The following is a 27205-nucleotide window of genomic DNA, read 5'->3' on the forward strand; positions in this document are numbered from 1 at the left end:
TTCGTTTAGTTTTCTGCAATTAAAAATGAACAGAAAAGATAAAAATATAAATGAAGAATTTAGTTGCAAAAGGTGTTAGGTCCATTCTCATTCTCACTTATACTGCATTACTCTTATGAGAAACTAATTTGTTATGATGTACTACCCTATCATGTGAACATAAAATTGGGTATAAAAGGAATCTACCTGTCTTCAATTTTTTTCTATATATTCTTTAAAAAAATATCATTGTGGACCACTGGACCTAACCCCTTTTGCAACTAAACTGAAATGAATCCAATCAATTTTGATTAAAAAGGTGATTTTTCTTTCTCATGTGAATTTCAAATTTTTGTTGTTTTCATTAGAACGACTAAAAATATAGAGGTTTTGAGACAGAAAACAATAAAAATTTATGAACTATGGACCTAACCACTTTTGACAAATGAGCTCTTCAGAATAGTTTGTTTGCAAAAGGAGTTAGGTCCACTCTCCCATATTGCGATATTTTTATGCGAAACTAAATTGCAATATTGCAATATTCTTATGCAAAATTAAATTTTCATGATGCCCTACTATGCGAACATAAAATTGGCTATGAAAGAAATCTACCTGTCTTCATATTTTGTAAAATATTCATTTCCAAAAAAAAAATGTGTGGACCTAACCCCTTTTGAAAAAAAAGTAATTTTTCTTGTCCATTCTGGATCACTTTTTAGTGGGAATTTCAACTTTTCTTTGGTATCATCTTATAGAGCTACTAAAAATGTATACATTGAGACAAAAAAAATCAAATTTGATGAAAAATGGACCTAACCCCATTTGCAAGTGAGCTCTTCAAATAAGGGCTTCAGAAACATAAAGAGATCAACCGAGGAACACTTACACGATTTAAGGAAAAAAATTATTATGGCACCATTTTTTTTTTTTGGGGGGGGAACCTCTTCTGTAATATAAATAGTGAATGTAATTAATAGAATGAAAATTGTAAGAAAAGAGGGCAAGTCAAGCTCAATTAAAATCCCTCCCATAAAGTTTCCAGTTATTGCCTTAGAAAAAATCCAGGCAACTTGCAGCTGAAATAATGCAGTAATAATCGTGACAGGCAAGAACAAATAGATCAATAAAAATACGATTACTTATGAAGAATGAATGAGTGGCCGTGGCATGATGTATTTTATTTAGACACGTACACCATTAACGGGTCGCGCATTATGCTAATTAAAGACCAAATGCTAATTTACATATTTTTACGCTATGCGCGAAGGACGTTCCATAACCACGCCTCCATTTCGCTGGTGTACCAAAACAGTGGCGGCGTCCATATGCTTGTAAATGTAATATGGGAGCAGTGTGCACTTTTGACCCTCCAAAATTTTCTTCAATTCTGACCGGATGCAGAAGCGGAGTTTCCACCCCCTGGGCAAATCCAAGGTATAGCGCCATCTTAAGTCTGGTGCAATACAGTTATTTTGGGTTCGTCGACGTCCTAGGCCTATGAATTCCCTTCTCGATGCTGCCACAGATCGAGTGATGTTTTGAGCTGGGATTCCCATACATCTGGTCCAAAAATGGCTGAAAGCGAGGATAAGTTCTATTATGTGTACAGCTGCGATTTAAGTGCAAATGTTCAGATTAAAATGTAAGTATTATTGTCAAACTTAGGCAAACACACCGTGACATACGTCGACAGGCGCAGGCTGGGGCCTTGGGCCTGACCGCTGAGCTACTCCCAGCTAGCCCGGGGCCCTCGGCCTGGGAGCGGCGCGGCGCGCGCTGGAGTGGAAAGAAATTGCGGTAACGGTACCGTACTGAAACTAACTTGTACTCGTCTTTCCGTTAATCATGCCCACAATCAATATATTGATTATTATGGCATTGAACGTCAAGATTGACTTGACAACTTGTTCTTTAGGTTAGATTTGAATGAAGTTGAATGTTGGGCACTAACTGACTAAGTAGTCATAGAGGCGCTGGTCAGAAAATTGGGATCGTCCCAGTTTACAGGGACTGTCTCAGTTTATAAGGATTTCTTCACACAAGAAATCTAGGAATGTTCATTCACCTGTCAAGTGCCGACACCAATCAAGTGTGCTAGTCAATGTAAACATATCAGGTTTCATAACAAGATTATTGGAAGACGGTAAGTCATGAAAAATAGACGGTGAACTGGGGGGAATTGAGGTCACTGAATCTATTTTTAGCACTCTCAATTTCCGTAATTGCTGTCTTTGTCCCGTAGGGGAAGTGAAAAAAAAACGTCCCCATAAACAAGGACAGTCTCAATTTATCAAGACATGATTTGTCTTGGTTTATGAGGATATCCTTGTTTTCTGGGACAATCCCAATTTTTGGACCAGCGCCTCTACTGGTAATGTAGCACTATACCGGTACCTCGGGCCACTCGATCATTCGGTTCCGGGACAGCCCGACCACCGGACAGCCCGACCCTGGACAGCCCGACCCGCTGCCCTGGACAACTCGAAAAAAAATTTCATGAAATAAGATTTCAAACTTTACTTCAAAAGTATTTTCCCGCATAATCCATGTTTCTTCAATACATTCTCGACAGAAAAATTGACATTTCAGTGCATTTTGAGCTATTTTGAAAGAAAATAAAGCGAGTTCCCTTGCAACGAGAAAAATCCGATACCGCTGGCGAGCTGTGTTCGTGCAACCTGCAAGGTCTGCAAATTGAGTTGATTTTTCCGTCACTTGAGATATTTTAATGGTGAGTGTGTGCTATTTTGTATTTTCATATATCATTTTCACATTTCCTCTACTTATTTAAAGTTATCGCATTTCACAAAACTGATACTTAATGCAAACTTTTTGAGATAGTTCACCTGGAAAGGACACCGATACGGTGCTTCGCCTCGCCGGCCGGCCAGCTAGGCGAGCGGCTGTGCTGTGATGGTGACTGTGACTGAGTGAGGCAGTCGGCTCAACTAGCTATGCGAGGTCAACTTACTTATTTTAGTTAATTTTCCGTCTCTTGATATATTTCCCATTTTCCAGTGGCGAGAGTGTGCTATTTTTGTATTTTCATGCTTCTTTCACTTATTAAAAGGTTTTTTCAATGTCACTACTAGTAACTAAAAAGGAAATAGATTTGAAAATGTCTCAGTAGCTGGCATATTTAACTAGTTATGAAGTTTACAATTTTTGTAGGAAAGTGTCATTGTTTATTTTTGTTCTTAAATTACTATCACAATTTTTTATTGTTTTCTAAGGTTTGAAGAGCAGTGGGGGGGGGTTTAACAACTGACAATAGATTGGGTATTTATAATTATCAAAATTGAATAGTTTATTGAAAAATGAAATGTATTCTACCGAAATTGAAAAACTTAACTTTTTATCAAAGTCTAAAAATTTGTTTTTCGTTATCGATTACTGTGCCAGCTTTTTTTAATGCAACTTCCATTGGTAACAACGGGTCTTCTGGATGATACAAGCACTTGGGCTGTACCAGGGATGAGGAGAAGAGGTTTCATACTCGAAAAGCGATGGCCATTCCATTTCTTTCACGAGCAGTAATATTACCGAGTTCCAATGACTTGGGCATCAGAGCGGCAGTCCCCTGATCGATGAGGTAAATACAGCTTTATAGATACAGTAAATCAATTTTTGTGCACTTCATGCAGGCATATCAAAGTGAAATTTATTTTTTGGGGGTATTTTGAAATTCTTTAAAAGAAAGAAAGGACAATTGAATTAAATAATGAATTTACTTTTTTTCTTTATACATTGTTTGAATGGAACAAAAATTTTACTTATAGGTTTCGTATAAAGTTGTAACATTTCAAATTAATTTTTGGGTATGTATGTGGATCCTTTATGTTATGTAAATCTTCCAGAAGATACCAGGTATGGTTCTAGTGTGTTTAGCAAATTAACTTAACTTTGATTATATTTGCTTCTAAATTGTTCAAGACAAGGTGAAGATTGAAAATGGTCGAATTTGTTTTATTATCAAGAGGTGCAGACTGCAGATCTTCAAATATTTGAAATTACAATAATTTTGTCAATAATTCATTTCATACCGTACTTAGCTTGTTTTTATTTATAAAACAAAATTTTAAGGGAGTGCTGAAAGGACAAGTCCACTCCAACAAAAAGTTGATTTGAATAAAAAGAGAGAAATCCAACAAGCATAACACTGAAAATTTCATCAAAGTCGGATGTAAAATTAGAAAGTTTTGACATTTTAAAGTTTCGCTTAATTTCACAAAACAGTTATCTGCAAATCCTGGCTGGTATGCAAATGAGGAGACTATGACGTTATCCACTCACTATTTTTTTGTATTTTACTATATGAAATATTCTAATTTTCTCCTCATTGTCGAGTGATACAACGATTACTTCCTCCCTGAACATGTGGAATTATCATTGTTTAATGCTAATATGGTTCAGTCAAGTTGGTCCTTATTGTCAAATCAAATCTATTTAAAAAGTGAAATATTTATTATTAAAAAAAAAGAAATAGTGAGTGATGGGCATCATCGACTTACCTATTTGTGCATATCACTGTTTTGTGAAAAATAAACGAAAATTTAAAATTTCATAACTTTCTTATTTTACATCCGATTTTGATGAAAGTTTTAACACTATGCTAGTTTGATTTTTCTCTATGTATTCAAGTTAGCATTTTCCTGGGGTGGACTTAACCTTGAAAGAGCCCTCTACGTAAGTTAGGGTTAAGTTAGTTGTCATGGTAATCAAATATATATGCAATAAATTTTGAAATGTATATTCTTAAACCAAAAGGGGCAAGTAATACATGTTAATTTGTATGGTTACTATTGTAGTTTTAAGATTGTCTATATTGTTACATTCGCACCCAAAGCAGAGGATTCTCAATCGGAGTTACAAATCAACAAATATAGTATGGGCACACATGAATATGTGAATATGTACAAATAGTATACAAATATAGCAGGCTTTAAGTAAGTATAGCAGGAATTATTTGTCTGAAGTTGGACTGGCAATTGCTTTTTATACTAAGAGGCAAAAGTATGACTTGGCACACATGAATTTGTGAATATGTAAAAAGTAAACAAATATACCAGGAATGGTGCACTATTTGATTTTCTTTATGTATGTTTTTTTCAACAGCATAACAAGACCATGTTTTTGTTATGCTAGGCTGCTATACTGTTTGTAAAATATAACAGAAAATTATGTGTTACTTCATAATTTTAGTTGTGATCAAGTTTATCACATTGTTACATAGAAAATAAAGAGTCTACCCCCAAAAAAGTATTGTGAATATTGGGTTCTATTACTCTCATGTATTTTTTTCTCCTGAACATTTCACTATTAAGTGCTGTGGTGATCAAGACAGTGGACATTTTGGGAGAGATGAAGTTGAAATTGGAGGGATGGAGACGGTGATGTGAAAAGGATGGTAATGAAAAGTGGTTTGGAGATGAGAAGAAGGATGGAGATGATGAGAGGAGGGATGGAGATGAGAGGGATAGAGATGATGAGAGGAGGCATGGAGATGAAAGGAAGGATTGAGATGAGAGGAATATAGATGATGAGAGGAGGGATTGAAATTATGAGGGAAACGATGGAGGGGATGACGATGAGAGAGAGAGAGATGAAGCTGAGAGGAGCAGAGATGAGGAGGGGATGTAGAGGAGGAATGGAACATCATCACCAGTTCACCACCAACATCATCTCTATCATCGCCACCATCACGATCGTCACAATCATTGCCATCACCACCACCATCATCATCATCGCCATCATTATCATCACCACCATTATCTTAATTATCGTCATCATCACCACAATCGTTATCGCTATATCGCCATCATTATCATCACTTATCATCATCACCATAATCACTATCGCTATCATCATCGCCATCATGATCTTAATCACCATCATCATATTATCATTCAACATCATCACCAACATCTCCGCCATCAATATCACAATCATTGCCATCACCACCATCATCATCACACCAACATCATCATCATCACCACCAACATCATTCTCATCCATCATAATCATCGCCATCACCACTATCATCATCGCCATCATTATTATCACCATAATCTTCATCATCACATCACCATCATCGCCATGCACCATCACCACCATCATCACATCATCATTATTGTCATCGTATCACCAGTATAATCACCATCATAATCAGCATCATCATGATCACCAATATCATCATCACCACCATCGTCACCGTCATCACCAATGTTCATCATCATCAGCATAAACATCATTATCATCATGATCACCATCGCCACCAACATCCTTTTCATCATCTCAGGAATATTATTGAGAACCTCTTGGAAATGATGCAATCCATTGACTCGATCTCATCAGTGCATGAAGTAGCTGGGTTTATTTAGCTTTGGGTGCACTGGGGGCCTTGAACTTTTGTAGGGGGCACCAAGATAAATATGTTGTGGGGATAGTCCTGCAGAAAAAGGTTTAAGAAAATCATAATTTCATTCTCAAAAACACGATTAGCTTATCTCAAAAGGCCTAAAGTAGGACCGTCACTCTTTTCCCCTCTTCTCCTTTCTCTCGCTTTTTCTGTCTTATATCCTTTTCCCTTCTTTTTCCTTTCTCCCCCATTCCACTGTTTCATTCGCTCTGTCTTTCCACTTTTTCTCTTCTTCTTTCCCTCCTTTTTTCTCTTCTTCAGGCGCGTTTTTTTTTTTGGGGGGGGGGTGATTAAAGCCCTCCCCCCCAAAAAAAAATCGCTCAAGCCCTACCAAGATTTTTCGACCACAAAGAAAAATAATCGCTATATATATGGGCCATATTATGTATTAATGTACTATTCCATTCATGTCATCAAGTGCTCTAAAATCAATTAAGTTTTTACTATTCAAATTCTTCAAAGATTTTCTCCCCGGTCACCACATTCCCTCATAACATTTTTAAAGGTGTCATTGATATTAAAACCTTATCCCCTTTCATGTTCTATCCATGTAGGAGTGCAAAATTGATGTTTGAAATAAGGGGGGGGGGAGGGATTGATGTTTGAACTAGGGGGTGCCAAATGATTACCATGAAATTGACTGATTAGGCCGATGATGATTTATTAAATAATTTATTAAAAAATGAATGTTTGATCAAGCATATTGCACATTGATTGAGTTGATTTATTGATAAATTTTTGACAAAAGGATTGATAGGTAAAAGTTTATGCCCCAATTTTCGGAACTTATCATTAAATTCCGAAAATTCTGCTCTGGAATTCATACGTACATGTAATAGCAATCAGTCTCTCAACAGAAGGGGAGGGCGGGTGAGAGGGAGGTTGGGGGGGGGGCTAAATTTTCTGTTGAACCTTATTCCATCAACCTACTTTTCCCACTTAATTTCCATCTCACCCCCTATTCTCCCGACTCCTATGAACACATTGCTGAGATCCACATAATAAAGTTAAAATGCTGCCCCCAAAAATACAATGTGTGTTGAACTTCACTCGTGCATTAAAATAAATTCAATTTAATAATTCATGAAATTTGCTTTAACAATCAAAACTGGCCATGGTTGATCATTAATTTATCACAACACCCTTAACTTTGCAGGTTCTAACGGATTTGCCTTTCAAAAACTGACTTAAATTGGAAGGCTATTTCCTGCCCAGCCTAATTTTCATACCCTTTGTTTAAATGGGAAGTGCTCGCTCAACACATTTTGGTGTCATTTGAAAGTTGGCTTTATTGAATTCCATATATAATGTAGGTCCCCCCCCAAAAAAAAAAGTGATATATTTTTAATTCGGCAGCCATGTCAAAAGTTGATATTTTGGGGGGGATCTATATGGTAGATAAAACTAGTATTGTACCCAGGTCAGTCAGGGTCGTATCTAAGGGGCACATTCAGGGGGCGCAAATAAAGAAATGAAAAAAAAGGAAAAATAATGCAAAGGAATAAAAGTGCAGAAAAGGGATACCACTGAACTGAAGGAAATTAATACCCCGTCTTTTGTTATTCCCATGGTAATGCCGTTTCCAACACATTTAGAAAATGAATCTTGCATGTCTTTATCCAAGGATGAATATTCGTGCCACTTTTTGATTAAAGGGGTGGTCCAGGCTGAAAGTATTTATAGCTTAATAAATAGAGTAGAATTCACTGAGCAAAATACCGTCAATTTCATCAAAATCGGACAACAGATAGCAAAGTAATTGAATTTTAAAGTTTAGTAATATTTTGTAAAAATAGTCGTCATGAATAGGTGGGCTGATTATGTCACATCTCCATTTGTTCTTTTGTATTTTATTGTATGAAATTAGGTTTATTCAAATTTTTCCCTCCAAGAACTAGAAAAACTGGATTGACAACTGATTTAGTACATTAGATATTTATTGCTGCAACTTATTTCATGATAAGGGAGACATATTATTCTCACAAGTATGAAATAATGGAAAAAACATGATTTTATGTAATAATGTAAGAAAACAGAAAGTGGAGATGTGACATCATCGGCTCATGACGACTGTTTTCACAAAATATTGCTAAACGTTAAACTTCAATAACTTTATTGTTATCCAATTTTGATGAAATTTTCAGCGTTTTGCTCAGTGAATTCTACTCTGTGTATTAAGATATAAATATTTTCAGCCTGGACCACCCCTTTAAAGATAATCATACCAACTCTCTACAAGAATTCCAACAAACAGCTTTAGCTTGAAATATTCCTTTTGTCAAACGCAAATATGACTTCTTTAGCTGCGAGTTTGAATCTTGATTTTTTACTTTTCATCAATTCTCATTAATAGTTATGACATACATTATTATCTGGTTCCATTTTCAAAGCGTTTTCAACACGCGCTGATTTGATAACGGAGATATAAATCCTATTCATTGATTATTACTAACAATGATTGAAATGTCATTTTTGGGTGAGAATATGTAAAGTCCATCTTAGGCAGGGTAAGAGATGAATGTGACATTAGTACTAGTATCTGTGTATAAAATCACAGATGAAATAATCATGATGATGATCAAGATGTTGTGGTAATGAGGATAATGATGTGATGAAGATAATTATGGACTGGTGATTGTGACGAGATGGGAGGTGGTGATGATAGTGATGGTAATGATGTCGATGATGGTGGTGGTGATGATGTTAGTGATGACGATGATGGTAATGAAGCTAGTGGTGTTGATGATGATGATTATGACGATAGTAGATGGTGTTGGTAATGAACAGTGGAATACAGGTGGTGGGGGATCATGATCTTGGGGCAAGAGCACCCCCACCCTCAAAAAAAGAAGATAAAATACCCAACAAAAAAAAGAATGAAAGAGAAACGAAAAGAGAGAAGAGTTTTAGTATGATGTCATAATCTATCAAAAAATGAGTTTGTCTAATAAGAATGTCAAAAATTTTACCCGTTCACAATTAAAAAAAAATAACTTTGGCATGATGGGCCATATCTTACCCCTCAAAATCTTTCACTCATTACGCCAATAATGATGAAGTTTGTGGTGATGATGTCATAATGACGATGATGGTAATGATATTGATGATGAAGTTGGTGGAGGCAATGTTTGTGATGATGATCACCCCCCCCCTGCCCTTTCATCTTTATTCCCCCATTATCAACACGCCTCCTGACATCTCCGTCCACATTATCTCCATTCCCGTCTTCTCCAACCATTTTCGCATCTCCATCCCTATTTCATTTCAATCTCTCCTCTCATCTCCACCCCTTACTCCTGTCAACCCTTCCACGTCATTTCCATTCACCTCATCATCTCTACTCCTCTCATCATCTCCACCACTCCTCACCTTCTCCATCCTCATCTCTAAACCTTATCTCAATCCCTCCCTGCATCATCTCCATCCATCCTTGCATCATCCCCATCCCTCCTCTCATCTCCATCCACTCATCATCCACACCCATCTCAACTCCATCACTCCTCATCATGGCCATCCCACCTTTCACCATCTCCATCCTCCCCCCCCATCTTCATCCAATCATCTCCATCTGATTACCATGTGACACAACATTTGCTCCTGTGACAATTGCCCCAGGCTTAATTTTGTCTAAAGCCCCTTTCACAATTGGTTGCGCAACTACTTACGACCCTTCACCGTTGCAATTCTGTGCAAAATATATTGTGACCAAGTGATCGCAAACAATCGCACGAGCAATTGTGAAAGCCCCTTAAGATAGAGGTTCAGGGTTGCAATATGGTTTTAAGTTTAGATTTAGACCTTACTGGTTGAAGCTTCATAAGATTATGGTGTGGAATTTGCCAGAGCAAATGTCATGGAACCCGTCACCACAGCTCTCAATAAAAGGTAAATATTCAGCGAGAAAAGGGATACACAATAGTGCAAGAACCAAATATTCAAACTACTTCTTTGGAGTTAAGTGGGTTTTATTAAGTTACATTAAGGTAAACTTGATCAGATCTAAAATAACAAGTATTACATATTGAACTTCAGTGTATATAAAACATATTATATCCCACATAAAATAAATACTGGTTCAAAATTTCAAATAGGATTACATTACCAAAATTATGATAATACTATTATGATAATAAATATGACACAATTCCAACTGGGAACAATATCCTCTGCTTTTGGTTTTTATGTAAAGCTAACTGCAATAAGGACAATCTTAAAATTACATTAGTGGAAATATAAATTAACATTTATCCAACAATTGCACTTTCATGACTATACAACCTGTTATACATTACTATATTTGGTTTCCATGGCAATTACATGATCCCTAACTTAGCTGGAGGGATTTTCAACCCTTCCTCATCTTTTATTTGGTCTCAAAGAGCTGGAAAGTTAGAAATAAAATAAAGGAATTTAAACTATTTGAAGCTCTGCACCTCTTTTGCTACTGAAACAAATCAAACCATTTCAACCTTCAGTTTAGAAGCAAATACATTTTTTAATAATATTAAAGTTAAATTAATTGCAACTAATTCAATCTTAAAAAGGGAAACTTCACTCTGAAAAAAAGTTTGTCATAAAAATAGCAGAAAATAATAAAAAATATTGGTTAATGTATGAGGAAAAGATTAAAATCGTTATTCGAATATTAGGTTTCGGATTTGTGGGTCCATAAACGAGCAGCTGCCCCATATGTTATGTAATATAAAATGTATGAATTTAATTTCTTCAATGGTTCCTTATGACTTACTTTCATGTTTGGTGTGAAATGTTTTGTTTTTTGATATACAATAGGTAGAATAAAACCATTTTCAATTTTCTGAGAAAATGACAATTTCTCGATTTTTACCTTTTATTTATATGTAGAAATGCTGCTCGCATATGACACCACAAATCAAATAATTTAAATTCTATTACTTTTCAATTCTTTGATGGATTTTCCTCAACCTTTGGCAATATTTTTTTATTATTTTTTCTGCTGTTTTTACAATAAACTTTTTGTCAGGGTGAACTTCCCTTTCAAGCTCACTTGAACGATACTTGGTATCATCTAGAAGATGTGTATGACATAAATGTTCCACATGAATTAAGCGTAACCTCTACATACCCAAAATTAATTTAGAATGTTACAACTAATAACCTAAAAATGTAGTGGTTACTCACATTTTTAAGAAGAAGCAATTTTGATTTTTTATGAATACAATGTATGTAAGAAAAAATAAGTTAAATTTTTGTTCAATTCAAACAATGTATAAAAGAAAAAAAAATTATTGTTTAATTCAATTGTTCTTTCTTTAAAAGAATTTGAAAATACCCCCCAAAACCCCCAGAAATTTAACTTTGACATGCCTGCATGAAGTGCACAAAAATTGATTTATTGTATCTAAGAAGCTGTATTTACCTCATCCATCAAGGGACTGCCGCTCTGATGCCTAAGTCATTGGAACTTGGTATTATTTCTGCTCATTAAGGAAATGGAAAGGCCATCGCTTGTTGAGTCTGAAACCTCTTCTCCTCATCCCTGGTGTAGGTAAAGGCGCTGTCACACCTTGGCGTTTTAGACAGCGTATGCCCGACGTATCAAAATTTCTCTAAAACGTCGGCATACGCTGAACTTTGTTGGGTTTTTTTTCAACTCTGGGCGTATACTTAGCGTATTCATAACGAGTTGGACGTACACATAACGTATTAGTAACTTATATCGAACGCTTCGTTAACTTATAAGTAACGTATTCCAACGAATGCTTAGCGTATTGCTGGCGTACACAACTTATGCCCTACGATAGCCTAACTTAAGGCGCTGTCACACCTTGGCGTTTTAAACAGCGTATGCCCGACGTATGAGGAATTTGGCGAATACGCTGGCGTACGTCGAATACGTTACGGGTAAGTTTTGCATACGTTAAGAGTACGCTAAAACACGCTGGTATACGTCGTCATACGGCGAGGTCGTCGAAAAATTTTGTGCAAGCACAAAATTTTTCGACGTATGCCAGCGTATGGCTCATACGTCCCGCATACGCGGGCCATAAGTTGTAGGCAAGTTACGCGATCGTTGATACACGTTGACACACGTTACTCGTAAGTTACTCATAAGTCGATGTACGTCGAGATAATATCCAGCGTACCCCAAAACTTACTTCTAACCTATGAGTAACGTGCTTTGAACGTTTGTGTAACTTAACTCCAACGTATATTGACGTATGAAGACGTGCTCCGGATGACCACAAAACTTACTGAACGTGTTTATAACTTACAGGTACCGTATAATGGCGTATTGACAACGTTTATAGGAATTGGTATACAAAGGTGGGGTTCACAGGAGTTTTCTTTGGCATGGCGGTGGTGTTGATACGGTGATGTATCGTGCGGTTATGATTTGAATAGTCGAGGGCAGCCTTTTTATAGGCTATGACACGTGTTCGTCAGCGATACGCTGCCTCGCGCTATGCGTAAGTTAGGCTATCGTGGGGCATAAGTTGTGTACGCCAGCAATACGCTAAGCATTCGTTGGAATACGTTACTTATAAGTTAACGAAGCGTTCGATATAAGTTACTAATACGTTATGTATACGTCCAACTCGTTATGAATACGCTAAGTATACGCCCAGAGTTAAAAAAAAATCAAAGTTCAGCGTATGCTGACGTTTTAGAGAAATTTTGATACGTCGGGCATACGCTGTCTAAAACGCCAAGGTGTGACACCACCTTTACGCATAGCGCGCGGCAGCTGACGAACACGTGTCGTAGCCTAAAAAAATGCTGCCGCTCGACTAACGCTTGTCAACGTGTATCAACGATCGCGTAACTTGCCTACAACTTATGACCAGCGTATGCGGGACGTATGAGCCATACGCTGGCATACGTCGAAAAATTTTGTGCTTGCACAAAACTTTTCGACGACCTCGCCGCATGACGACGCATACCAGCGTGTTTTAGCGTACTCTCAACGTATGCAAAACTTACCCGTAACGTATTCGACGTACGCCAGCGTATTCGCCAAATTCCTCATACGTCGGGCATACGCTGTCTAAAACGCCAAGGTGTGACAGCGCCTTTAGGTACCAACCCAAGTGCTTGTATCCTCCAGAAGACCCGTTGTTTCCAATGGAAGTTGCATTAAAAAAAGCTGGGACAGTAACCGACAGGTAAAACATGAGAGACAAGTTTTTCGCTAACGAAAAGCAAGTTTTTAGATTTTGATAAAAAAGGTAAGTTTTTCATTTTCGGCAGAATACATTTCATTTTTCAATAAACTATTCAAGTTTGATAACTATACTTACCCGATCTATTGTCAGTTGTGCACCCCACCCTGCTCTTCTAAACTTAGAAAACAATAAAACAAATTGTAATAGTTAGGCCTATTTCAGAACAAAAATAAAGACATTTTCAGAGGCCGGCTACTGAGACATAATTTCAAATCTATTTTATTTCCTTTTGTTAGTGACATAAAAAAAACTTTTTAATAAGTGAAAGAAGCATGAAAATACAAAAGTAGCACACTCTCGCCACTGGAAAATGGGAAATATGTCAAGAGACGGAAAATTAACTAAAATAAGTAAGTTGACCTTGCATATAGCTAGTTGAGCTGACTGCCTCACTCAGTCACAATCACAGCGCAGCCGGTCGCCCAGCTGGCAGGCGAGGCGAAGCACCGCATCGGTGTCCTTTCCAGGTGAACTATCTAAAAAAAGATTGCATTAAGTATCAGTTTTGTGCAATGCAATAACTTTAAATAAGTACAGTGCGTCCCAAAAAAAACTATACACTTTTGAAATGGCTGCCAAATAAAAAACGTAGCACTTTGGGGGAAAAGACTTATAGATATGGAAAGCCAATAAAGTCAACTTTTAAATGACACCAAAAAGTTGGAAAACTATTAATGCTTGAGCGAGCACTGCCCACTGAAACAAAGGGTATGAAAATTAGGGTGGGCTGGAATTAGCCTTCCAATTTCTTTCAGATTTTTTCTTTGGTACTTGCAAAGTTGAAGGTTATTTGGTGAATTAACGATCAGATGTGATCAGTTTGTTGTTTGTGAAAATTTCATACGTTATTAAATTGAAATTTAATGCATGAGTGATCATGAATTGCAATTTTTAGTGCAGCTTTATCATGTGGATCATGTGGATCTCAACAATATGTTCATGACAGTCAGGAGAAGAGGGGGTAATATGACTTAGGTAGGTGAAGTAAGTTGATGGGCTAAAGGTCAACAGAACATTTAGCAACCCCTCCCTCCATCTCTACCCCCTCCCCCCACTTCTCTCCTCCTGAGAGACTAAGCTTGGCTAGGCTGGGCACGAATTAGCCATACAGTTTTTTGAGAGGTTAGTCCTTTGGAACTTACAAAGCTAAGGGTGTTCTGCTATTCATGAGTGAGATAAGTTTTGGTTTTTAACAATAGGCAAATTTCATGAATTACTAAATTGAAATGTACTGCATGAGAGAACAGGAATTGTAATTTAGTGTAGCATATTCATCTTGTGGACATCAGAAGTGTGTTCATGAGAGTCAGAGTAATGTGATAGTACATGTACCTGTTACAAGCAAGAGGGCGAGGTATGCTAAGACTTGGTTAAAAGGGCATTCCTCTTCTTGTTGTCCTTTTACAAATTAAAAGTCATAGGTACCCTCCCCTCTTCATCTCCATTTTCCAGCCCCCCCCCCCTCTCTCCCTCTCTCTGTCTCATCTCCTGGATTGTAGCCTTTTCAAAACTTAACTGCCAAGTGACCGGTGGCTGATGGTCAGTTTGAATGATTACCAAAAAATTTAATGATTATGATGATTAATGAAATAATTCATTGGAAAAAATGAATGTTTTATTGATCACATTGCACATTGAATGAGTTGATTTACTGATAAATTGTTGATTGAATGATTGATAGGAAAAGTTGATGCCCTAATTCAGAATTAATCATTAAACCAACATTCTGCTCTGGACTTCACGCGTACATGAGAATAGCCATCAGTCTCTCAACAGGAGGGAAGGGTGGGAAAGAGGGCGGGGGGGGGGGCAGGGGCTGAATGTTCTGTTGACCCTTATTTCATCAACCTACTTCTCCCACTTAAGCCCTATCTCACGATTCTCACCCCCTATTCTCCCGACTGGCCGACTCACATGAACACATTGCTGAGATCCCCATGATAAAGTTGAAATGCTGCCCCAAAAGAGATCCAAATGATAAAGTTAAAATGCTGCTCCAAAAGTGTAATTGTGTTCACTCATGCATAAAGGTTCAATTTAATAACTTACAAAATTTGCTTAAGCTATCAAAACTGATCAAGGTTGATCATTAATTTATCACAACACCCTTAACTTTGCAAGTTCAAAATGATTTGCCTCTCAACAAGTGAAATAAATTGGAAGGCTAATTCCAGCCCACCCTAATTTTCATACCCTTTGTTTCAGTGGGCAGTGCTCGCTCAAGCATTAATAGTTTTCCAACTTTTTGGTGTCATTTGAAAGTTGACTTCATTGGCTTTCCATATATGTGAGTCTTTTTCCCCAAAATGCTAGATTTTTTATTTGGCAGCCATTTCAAAAGTGTATAGTTTTTTTTGGGACGCGCTGTAGAGGAAATGTGAATATGATATATGAAAATACAAAATAGCACACACTCACCATTAAAATATCTCAAGTGACGGAAAAATCAACTCAATTTGCAGACCTTGCCAAGGTGCACGAACACAGCTCGCCGGCGGTATCGGATTTTTCTCGTTGCAAGGGAACTCGCTTTATTTTCTTTCAAAATAGCTCAAAATGCACTGAAATGTCAATTTTTCTGTCGAGAATGTATTGAAGAAACATGGATTATGCGGGAAAATACTTTTGAAGTAAAGTTTGAAATTTTATTTCATGAAATTTTGAAGAAGAATTCAAGTGGTCGAGTTGTCCGATTCAGAGCCAACCCTGGACAACTCGACCGGGACGAGTTGTCCAGGGCAGCGGGTCGGGCTGTCCAGGGTCGGGCTGTCCAGTGGTCGGGCTGTCCGGACCCCGATCATTCAACTTGTTCTCAGTTATATCTCCATGTGTGGCAAAATAAGGCCAGGGTGGCAATGTTTGGCATATTTTTCTCATTTTCTTTGGGACAAATGGGCATTATCGTGATCCAAGTCCCCGGTGACTCGGATCCACAGACAATTTTTCACAACGTAAAACATGTCCTACCTGTTTCTACCAACCTCCATCGTAGGTGTGTGGTGTGACTTGTCTCTTTTCAGTCTCCACCAAAGATTGTAGAGCGCCGCGTACGCGAGCTCTACAATCTTTGGTCTATCTTCACTTTATTGGCGTTATGAATCAGATCGAATTGCATCTATATACTTCTTTTCAATCTCTATTGCTTTAGTTAGTAAATAAGTACTTTTCATATAAATAAATCATGATTATATTCATCTTTTTATGTTTCCCACACTATGAAATTTGCTTTATTTCGTTTACATTTTTACTAAATGAATCGGCCCCTATATCCCTCGAACAGTCTCAATTGCTTTATTTCGTTGATTCCTAATTTACTAAATAAATCAGGATTGAATCATCTTTTCAATCTCCATTGCTTTATTTCGTAAATTAGTACTTTTCATATACATAAATCAAGATTATATTCATCTTCTTATGTTTCCCACACTATGAAATTTGCTTTATTTCGTTTACATTTTTACTAAATAAATCGGCCCCGAGTATGTCTCTTCTGCAGACATTGCTTTATTTCGTTTATCCCTAATTTACTAAATAAATCAAAATTGCATCTACTTCTTTTCAGTATATATAGGCTTTATTTCGTCGTACTTTTTAATTATGCTATGAATAAATCTCATGATATGGTTGTCAAGATTATGCTTTATTTCGTCTATCACGTTTTTACTAAATAAATCAAAACGCATATCTCTCTCTTAACTGTCTCCATTGCTTTATTTCGTAAGGTACGTAAAAAAAATGTCGGTCTATAATTACTCCTCGTGATTCAAGTCCCCCTTCATCCGAATTAAACCACTGTGTTACTTGTTTCCTATTTTCGATGATGAATTATTAAGATCAATAGAATTGAATTAAAACAGTATACTACTCCTCGTGATCCAAGTCCCCTCTCCTAAAAATACAAAACGGCAATTAACCCGTTGATATTCATCTACCCCTCATTTCCCTCCTCTTCAAAACCACTCTGCCACTTTTAGACAGTTTCCTAGAGATGATTAATAAATATTTTTGATAATAAGAATCATTAAAATCAATGAAAATCACATTAAAGACACTATTTAACTGTCTAAAGAAGTTTGAATTAAAACAGTATACTACTCCTCGTGATCCAAGTCCCCTCTCCTCAAAATACAAAACGGCAATTAACCCATTGATATTCATCTACCCCTCATTTCCCTCCTCTTCAAAACCACTCTGCCACTTTTAGACAGTTTCCTAGAGATGATTAATAAATATTTTCGATAATAAGAATCATTAAAATCAATGAAAATCACATTAAAGACACTATTTAACTGTCTAAAAAGTTTGAATTAAAACAGTATACTACTCCTCGTGATCCAAGTCCCCTCTCCTCAAAATACAAAACGGCAATTAACCCGTTGATATTCATCTACCCCTCATTTCCCTCTTCAAAACCACTCTGCCACTTTTAGACAGTTTCCTAGAGATGATTAATAAATATTTTTGATAAGAATCATTAAAATCAATGAAAATCACATTAAAGACACTATTTAACTGTCTAAAAAGTTTGAATTAAAACAGTATATACTACTCGTGATCCAAGTCCCCTCTCCTAAAAATACAAAACGGCAATTAACCCGTTGATATTCATCTACCCCTCATTTCCCTCCTCTTCAAAACCACTCTGCCACTTTTAGACAGTTTCCTAGAGATGATTAATAAATATTTTCGATAATAAGAATCATTAAAATCAATGAAAATCACATTGCAGAGTGGTTTTGAAGAGGGAAATGAGGGGTAGATGAATATCAACGGGTTAATTGCCGTTTTGTATTTTTAGGAGAGGGGACTTGGATCACAAGTAGTATATACTGTTTTAATTCAAACTTTTTAGACAGTTAAATAGTGTCTTTAATGTGATTTTCATTGATTTTAATGATTCTTATCAAAAATATTTATTAATCATCTCTAGGAAACTGTCTAAAAGTGGCAGAGTGGTTTTGAAGAGGGAAATGAGGGGTAGATGAATATCAACGGGTTAATTGCCGTTTTGTATTTTGAGGAGAGGGGACTTGGATCACGAGGAGTAGTATACTGTTTTAATTCAAACTTTTTAGACAGTTAAATAGTGTCTTTAATGTGATTTTCATTGATTTTAATGATTCTTATTATCGAAAATATTTATTAATCATGTCTAGGAAACTGTCTAAAAGTGGCAGAGTGGTTTTGAAGAGGAGGGAAATGAGGGGTAGATGAATATCAATGGGTTAATTGCCGTTTTGTATTTTGAGGAGAGGGGACTTGGATCACGAGGAGTAGTATACTGTTTTAATTCAAACTTCTTTAGACAGTTAAATAGTGTCTTTAATGTGATTTTCATTGATTTTAATGATTCTTATTATCAAAAATATTTATTAATCATCTCTAGGAAACTGTCTAAAAGTGGCAGAGTGGTTTTGAAGAGGAGGGAAATGAGGGGTAGATGAATATCAACGGGTTAATTGCCGTTTTGTATTTTTAGGAGAGGGGACTTGGATAACGAGGAGTACTATTACTCGTGATCCAAGTCCCCTCTCCTAAAAATACAAAACGGCAATTAACCCGTTGATATTCATCTACCCCTCATTTCCCTCTTCAAAACCACTCTGCCACTTTTAGACAGTTTAATAGACATGATTAATGAATATTTTCGATAATAAGAATCATTAAAATCAATGAAAATCACATTAAAAACACTATTTAACTGTCTAAATACTCCTCGTGATCCAAGTCCCCTTCCCGTGTTAAGTTCGTCCAATTTCCCATAGGAGGGGACTTGGATAACGAGGAGTACTATTACTCGTGATCCAAGTCCCCTCTCCTAAAAATACAAAACGGCAATTAACCCGTTGATATTCATCTACCCCTCATTTCCCTCCTCTTCAAAACCACTCTGCCACTTTTAGACAGTTTAATAGACATGATTAATGAATATTTTCGATAATAAGAATCATTAAAATCAATGAAAATCACATTAAAAACACTATTTAACTGTCTAAATACTCCTCGTGATCCAAGTCCCCTTCCCGTGTTAAGTTCGTCCAATTTCCAATAGGAGGGGACTTGGATAACGAGGAGTACTATTACTCGTGATCCAAGTCCCCTCTCCTAAAAATACAAAACGGCAATTAACCCGTTGATATTCATCTACCCCTCATTTCCCTCCTCTTCAAAACCACTCTGCCACTTTTAGACAGTTTAATAGACATGATTAATGAATATTTTCGATTATGAAAATCATTAAAATCAATGAAAATCACATTAAAAACACTATTTAACTGTCTAAATACTCCTCGTGATCCAAGTCCCCTTCCCGTGTTAAGTTCGTCCAATTTCCCATAGGAGGGGACTTGGATAACGAGGAGTAGTATTACTCGTGATCCAAGTCCCCTATCCTAAAAATACAAAACGGCAATTAACCCGTTGATATTCATCTACCCCTCATTTCCCTCCTCTTCAAAACCACTCTGCCACTTTTAGACAATTTAATAGACATGATTAATGAATATTTTCGATAATACGAATCATTAAAATCAATGAAAATCACATTAAAAACACTATTTAACTGTCTAAATACTCCTCGTGATCGGAGTCCCCTTCCCGTGTTGAGTTCGTCTAATTTCCCATAGGAGGGGACTTGGATAACGACTAATAATACTCCTCGTTATCCAAGTCCCCTCCTATGGGAGATTGGACGAACTTGACACGGGAAGGGGACTCGGATCACGAGGAGTATTTAGACAGTTAAATAGTGTTTTTGTGTGATTAATTTTGTCTTATTGTTTTGATCATTGCTTCATCAACTAGGAAGAATATACTGCGCCACAGGAGAGAAAAGAAAAAGACTATTTTTGTCGTTTGAAAAAGTGTCCGAGTCAGCTGTTTTTGTGTCAATGAGAAAACGTGTGGTGGAAGGAAGTCCCCGCTCAGTGAGAAGCTTCGCACAGTTTCGCATCGCGAACAATGAATTTCTTTTGAAAATCTTCCAACCGTGGATTCTATTGAAAGATTGCTGATATTTGAGGTGTATCTCAAGTTTGTCCCCAGTGACTTGGATGACGATAAGGCCGACAAATGCTTGATTTTTTTTTTACACTAACAGTTTCCATTACACCTATATTTCATACAACTTGGCTCTTATTTAAATTTGATTCTTTAAATCATTTTTTTCTTAATTGAAAATAGAGATAAAAAAAATTAGAATTTTCTTGCCATATTATTACTTTACACCAACAGAGGGCATACACAAAAATATGCAACAAATTCTAGTTTTTGAGCGCTCTGGTGAATACAAAAATTATTCCAAAGTTACTAATGAAAAATAAATTGCAACTGTCAGACTGTATGGAAATTAGTCATTTTAGTCACAAAAGTGATATTGGATGTTGTTTGAAGGTTTGCATGGTGGCATGTACAATTGCTGATGTGGTTTATGGTACACCATGTGGAGTGTTATAGAAACAGTGGATAGAAGAAGTGGATAGGCGAGAAAGTGGAGATTTGAGAGTAGAGTATTCTTTCTTGAAAATAGTCCTGAAAAGGACTGTAAACCAGAAGGAATGTTGAGTGAGAACAGCTTGAGTAGTGGAGCTGATGAGGAGATGCTGGCTTGAGTCGGCGAGTAGAGATGATGAGTAGTAGAGAGACTCGACGTTTCGGACAGGTTGACTGTCCGTCTTCAGGACACATCCACATGGTGTACTGTAAACCACATCAGCAAAAGTGATATTTTAATGATTTTTTAAAGTGTGTGTGTGCTCTATACAACATTGGCATACCATAGTCCTACCTGTAGATTCCCGACAGGTAGGGTGGTAGCAGTGAAAAAGTGCCTCGGGCGAAGTTTGTTCATGCAAGCAGGCTCCACTCCACTTCACTACCGTTACACTATGCTCCACCTACCCGAACTTCAGGATGGTGAACTCGATCAGATATTCCGAGTCGCAAATGTGGGATGGAAATCATGTTTATTGTAAAAATTAAAGATAAAAATATAACGAGATAGATGAATGACTTAATATCTTCACTCTGTGTCCATCCTCCGGTTACCCTCAAAATTGGTGATTTTGGGCCAGTATCAAGTTCCTCACACGTATTGCATGCATGCGATCGGCGCAACCAATCGCATGCGATGTTTTGAAATTGGCTGTGAGTATGCATAGTTCAATAGAAAATTTAAGGATAGGGATTTTAGGACGGGTTTTCAGCACTCATTCAATGAACAAGTTTATGATATAACCTTGTTCTCAGATACATCTCCATGTGTGGCAAAATAAGGGTGGCAATTTTTGGCTTTTTTCTGTTTTCCTATGGGACAAATGCTTGATTTTCTTACACTGTCAGATTCCATTACAGCTATTCATCTTTTAACTTGGCTCTTATTTAAATTTAATTCTTCAAATTATTTTTCTTAATTAAAAAAAGAGTTTGAAAAATGAAAATTTTCTTGCCATATTACTTTCCACCAATAGAGGGCATACACAATAATATGCCCAAAATTCAAGCTTTGGGAGGCTTTGGTAAATACAAAAATTATTCCCAAGTTACTAATGAAAAATAGATTGCAACTGTATGAAAATTAGTAATTTTAGTCACAAAAGGAATATTTTAATGATTTTTCAAAGTGTGTGGTATGTACAGCATTGGCATACCATACTCCTACCTGTAGATTCCCCACAGGCAAGTTGGCTGCATAAAACAAGTGGTTTTCAGCTTGTTTTCATTTTCAGAAAGTGCTGCATGTGCCTGGGTGTATATGATAAATACAGGAGTTTCCCCACCAGTTCCATTAGAAACTACCAAATCCATATTAAGGGGTGTTTTTTTTTCATCAAGTAAAAAACCTATTTAGGGGGAATTTCAAATGTTACATGAAGATGTAGCCTCGGCTGGAGATATTCGGAGTAAAGATCATTTTGCTATTCATAAGCTAACATTTTAAGTGTCTGTCACATTCACAGTTCACACACAGAGACCATGTTTACCTGCCAAATGCAGTTTGCCTGATGCCTGATGGCTCCATAAATTGTGCTACATTGTAAAATGAAAAAAAAGATGTATTTGATACCTTTTTGTTATGATTTGACACAAATTAGGGCAAAACTGAATACCCTCCTGTACAAATAATGATAGCAGGAGAAAACTCACCAGCAGTTTTGTTGACATCATGATCATTTTGTGCAGATAATAGACTTTTAGGTGGTTGTTGTTGGTCATTGCATGTCGTCACAAAAAAATTATTAGTCTATTTTTTTAGATATTTTTTTCCTGTAAAATTTGGTGAAATGTTCTGTGTGTTTGCTCCATATAAGATAAAGAACCACGGTAAAAAAAATGGAGAGACTCTGACTTCATAACCTCCAGCGTTGAAAACTTGATGCAAGAACATATGATTTTAATATTCTGACAATAATTGGTATTGTCCTCTCTGTGTACATGATTGTAATACAGTGGAACACTAGAGGGAAAGAGAGAGAGGCCAAGTTACAGGGATTTACTGGCAGATCCTCAGTTGAGATTCTCTGGTCTCTATGAAGAAAAGTGTGCTGACCTTTATGTGACCTGTCGAGTCTTTGCCGATGGGAAACCTTTGACCTTGCCCAGAAGAACATCATACAGGGCATTTACTACCAGATGGAAGTAAGTATCGGGGTAATATTGGGTTTTTATTAGTGTTGTTTTTACACAGTTTGTTGTGTCTTTTTATACTTTGAAAATAATGAAAGTCTGTTTGTGATTGTTTACAAAAGTGAATAAAAAATATCATTTTTTGAGAGATGAATGAGTGCTTACCATTATCGATTTGCATCTCTTACATACATGTATGCACATACTGTACATGTATACTTACATCTGGGGTAATGAAAAAGCCAAATATTATCAAAGGAAGAGAGTCTTTATGATTATGACTATTCATTAGACTACTATAGATGCATCATTTTTTTTCCTGTAGTTCATAATTCTGTAATTTTATGACAATCAGGGCTCTGGAACACAAAAGTTAGCGGTTAATCGTACGCTTGATTCTCATGATTGATTATACATTGTGATCAATGGAATCAGGGTTCCGTAACACAAAAGTTAGCAGTTTATCGTACGCTTGATTCTCAAGATCGATTATACATTGTGGTCAGTGGAATAAATCGTAATGATATTCTTCTACGATGATTGCTAAACTTTGTGTTAACAGGCCCCTGCTCTTCTTTCTATGATAGTGATGGATTGAAATATTTTCTTTGTTGTTGATTTATAGCTGGAATGAATGGCTGATCCTTCCACTAAAGTTCAGTGACCTCCCAAGAAATGCCCAGGTATGAATTCATTGTGACTATCAATTTAAAAAGTATTACCATTGCTATGTTATTTATTGTAAGAACCATTATCAGACTTTGAGTGTGCTATTTCTTTTTTTTAATATATGAATGTAACCCATTGACACAATAAATTTTGATTATTGATTCTTCGTATAATAACATTTATTGTCCTTGAAAATACTGCACAGAGAGGGTTTTCTATTATGGACAGTCAATTATAGATCATTGCTGAATGTAATTATGAAATTGTAATAGTTTTGAATTTTAGATCTGATTTTGTTGAAACTTTCAGTGTTATGCTTGTTTGAATTTTCTCTACTTATTTAAGTCAGCTTGATGTTTAGTTGGACTTGTCTCTTCAGTAGTTAGAGAATCCAATAAATAGTATTTTATTAAGATTTCAGCACGTTATCTCAAAGGAAAGATAATCGCATTGAATATTCTAGTGTTATGTGAACCATGATCTTTTAATCTTCTGAACATTAACTTTTTTTAGATCTATGAATGATTCTTGAAAAAAATTAGTACTTTAGATATTGAAACTTTCTTAGACAAATATTCACTTCTATATAGGCTGCTTTCACCATCTGGGATGTGTATGGACCAGATGATGCACGGCCGGTAGGAGGGACCACTGTCAGTCTCTTTGGCAAACATGGGTAAGTCCAAGAAACAGAGCTTGAATCTGTGATGGTTTTCTTGAAAGTGAAACCTGTTTGAATAATACTAGTAGATGGTTCTGAGTAACAGTAAAATATTGCCCTCAAATGATCACACAAAAATCTTTGAGATGAAATTGTATTTAGGGTATGATTCAGTTTCAGGGCAATTGCAATTGGGTTTGATTTGGATGGCCATGTATTAAAAAAAAGGGAGGGATATGTTCATCATAAATGGTGGCCATAATACAAGTGGATTATTGTATTTCCAGGGGGAGGGGGGGGGTGTAGTAAAGGGATTAGAAACACTGAAGTTGGAGAGGTTGTTATCTTGTATTAATTTTTCTTCTTCAAAAGGCAATGTCACATTTATTTATAGCGTAAAGGAAAGGGTGGTTAAGTTGTATTAATTGTCCTTCTTTTAAAGGCAATGTCACATGTACCTATAGCATAAAGGAAAACTGTTATCTCCTGTTGATGTGATATTGTTATGATCAGTATGTGTTGGGACGTGACAATCAAATAATATTTCTTGAATGTTTTGTGGCAGCACATTCCGCAATGGCATGCAGGACCTGAAGGTATGGCCGGGGGTCGAGGGCGATGGTCGGGGTCAAAGCAAGACACCCGGTAAGCTGGCCGATAGCAATGACACCATGGCACGGCTGGCCAAACTGACCAAGAAACATCGTAAAGGTCACATGCTGAAGGTGGATTGGTTGGATAGACTGACCTTCAGGGAGATTGAAATGATCAATGAAGTGAGTACATAAGGATCGGGTTTCACCTGAAGTGATTTGGCAGTGGTTTTCAATTTTAAAAGCCACTGAAAATCCTTGCATCTGATTGGCTTAGAGCATTTTTGTTGGTGAAAAAAATCACTGACATGTTGCTTGTGAAAGATATGCATTGTTTGGAGATTCCAGCAGTTTAATTTGTAAATTTCATCATGAAATACTGAATTTTTGATAAAAGGATGGTTATACATATCAAATAAAAAGCAGTTGTGATTCTTTTTAAATTATGTCATCACTTTTATTGAAAGATGACAAGAATTGAGCTTCATTTCTCTCGCAAATTAAGTATATATTGAAATTTCATGCAGGAATTTGGGAGATTATCTTGAAAATAGATAAAGATGAATAAAATGTAAAGACTGATAAAATAATATCAGTTAGCATTAATTGAAGACAGAAATTTTTACAGTCTGAACTCACAATGAAAGATTAATAATTTTCAAGGGATTGAAATGTAGCAGATAATATAATTTACAAGGAATATTATTTGAATGATTTTTTTTCTTCATTTGTTATTGTATAGAAAGAGAAGAGAGACTCAAACTTCATGTATCTAATGGTGGAATTTCCTAGGATTCATTACAATGATATTGAGTTTGCTGTTGTGTATTATGAGAAGGTAAGATACCGTACCAAGGTATATTGTGATAATTAAAAGCTAGATATACAGTGTGTCCCAGAAAAGATGGAACCGGGAATTATTTATGATTTATGATAACAAATACAATAGACAAGTAACATATCATTGTAAAGCTTAGAATCTTTTCTTTTACATGGAATAACTTAGAAGATTTCTCATTAATATGTGAGTGAGTACAAACAATTTGAAGGAAGGATATCAAAAAGTCACTTGTTGGGGTATCTGAATTTCAAAAGAAAAATCATGTGTCTAAAAGTGTTTAATATCTGCTCTTTAATTTGATACCTGAAGCTCAGAAATTGTCTTTTTTGTAGGATGCATTGTAGTTTATCAGTGATTCAGTTGTATAGCTAATATAAAGGTATTTTGTTTAAAGCAGCCTGATTATGTGGTTGATTTGTAATTCAAATGCAAAAAAGGGACCCCAATATGTCCAGTTAGTGAAATTTTCTTATTTTTGTATATTATAGCCATATTAAACATAATGCAGGTTTTGTTTTGTGAATATAGCATAAGAAAGAGCAGCTAATATGAATGAGTCTATAGAATTAATTATGTAGCAGATGTTTATCTCAGCTTGAATCTTATTTTTCCTTTCACTAGGACGCAGAGGAGACGATATGCACTAGAAACTATGCAGAGATAGTCTCTGTTCCAGATCCTGAGATGTTAATGGTGAGTCACGCACATGGGGTATAGTAGGGATTCCTCCCTTGGTGGTAATATAAATAGAAAGATTTGTATTAATATTCATATCCAGATTTATATCTAGATAAAATCATTGGCAATAATTACATTATAAATGGTCTCCTGTTGCTTTGAATAATGGCTTTGATCAATTATTTCTGATTAGATCGAGTTGTGTTCAGATATCATTGTCTTTTTCAGGGAAGCATTAATGATAATTTGATTTTGAAATTTGCTTACTAAGGTTATAATAATCAGTATCTTTACCCCATTACTCTAATATTAAAATCGTCTATAAATTAGGTTTGATTTTATTTTGTGTTTATTTGTTCCCAGGAAAACCTTGTTGAGAGTAAGCACCATACCTTGGCTAGAAGTGAAAGGAGTGGATTATCAGACAGAGATCTCAAACCAAATGCTTCCACCAGAGACCAGCTCAATGTGAGAAATCTGTTCTACATTTAGATATTTTTTCTTGTTACAATGAATTGCATCAATCATTACATTTTT

General features: G+C 36.2%; 1 protein-coding gene across 1 annotated transcript in view; it reads left to right on the forward strand.

Annotated features, from left to right (window-relative positions):
* The first annotated feature begins 1452 nt into the window (after positions 1-1452).
* Positions 1453-27205, forward strand: part of LOC121415340 (phosphatidylinositol 3-kinase catalytic subunit type 3-like) — a 39255-nt gene continuing 13502 nt past the window's right edge. Inside the window, exons 1-8 of the mRNA XM_041608518.1 lie at positions 1453-1621; positions 23050-23238; positions 23852-23909; positions 24486-24571; positions 25122-25332; positions 25892-25987; positions 26612-26683; positions 27032-27136. Coding sequence (XP_041464452.1) covers positions 1551-1621; positions 23050-23238; positions 23852-23909; positions 24486-24571; positions 25122-25332; positions 25892-25987; positions 26612-26683; positions 27032-27136 — 888 coding nt within the window. The 5' untranslated portion in view covers positions 1453-1550. The remainder of the gene's footprint in view (positions 1622-23049; positions 23239-23851; positions 23910-24485; positions 24572-25121; positions 25333-25891; positions 25988-26611; positions 26684-27031; positions 27137-27205) is intronic.

Source organism: Lytechinus variegatus, chromosome 5 (assembly GCF_018143015.1).
Source record: "Lytechinus variegatus isolate NC3 chromosome 5, Lvar_3.0, whole genome shotgun sequence".
Classification (NCBI taxonomy): Eukaryota; Metazoa; Echinodermata; class Echinoidea; order Temnopleuroida; family Toxopneustidae; genus Lytechinus; species Lytechinus variegatus.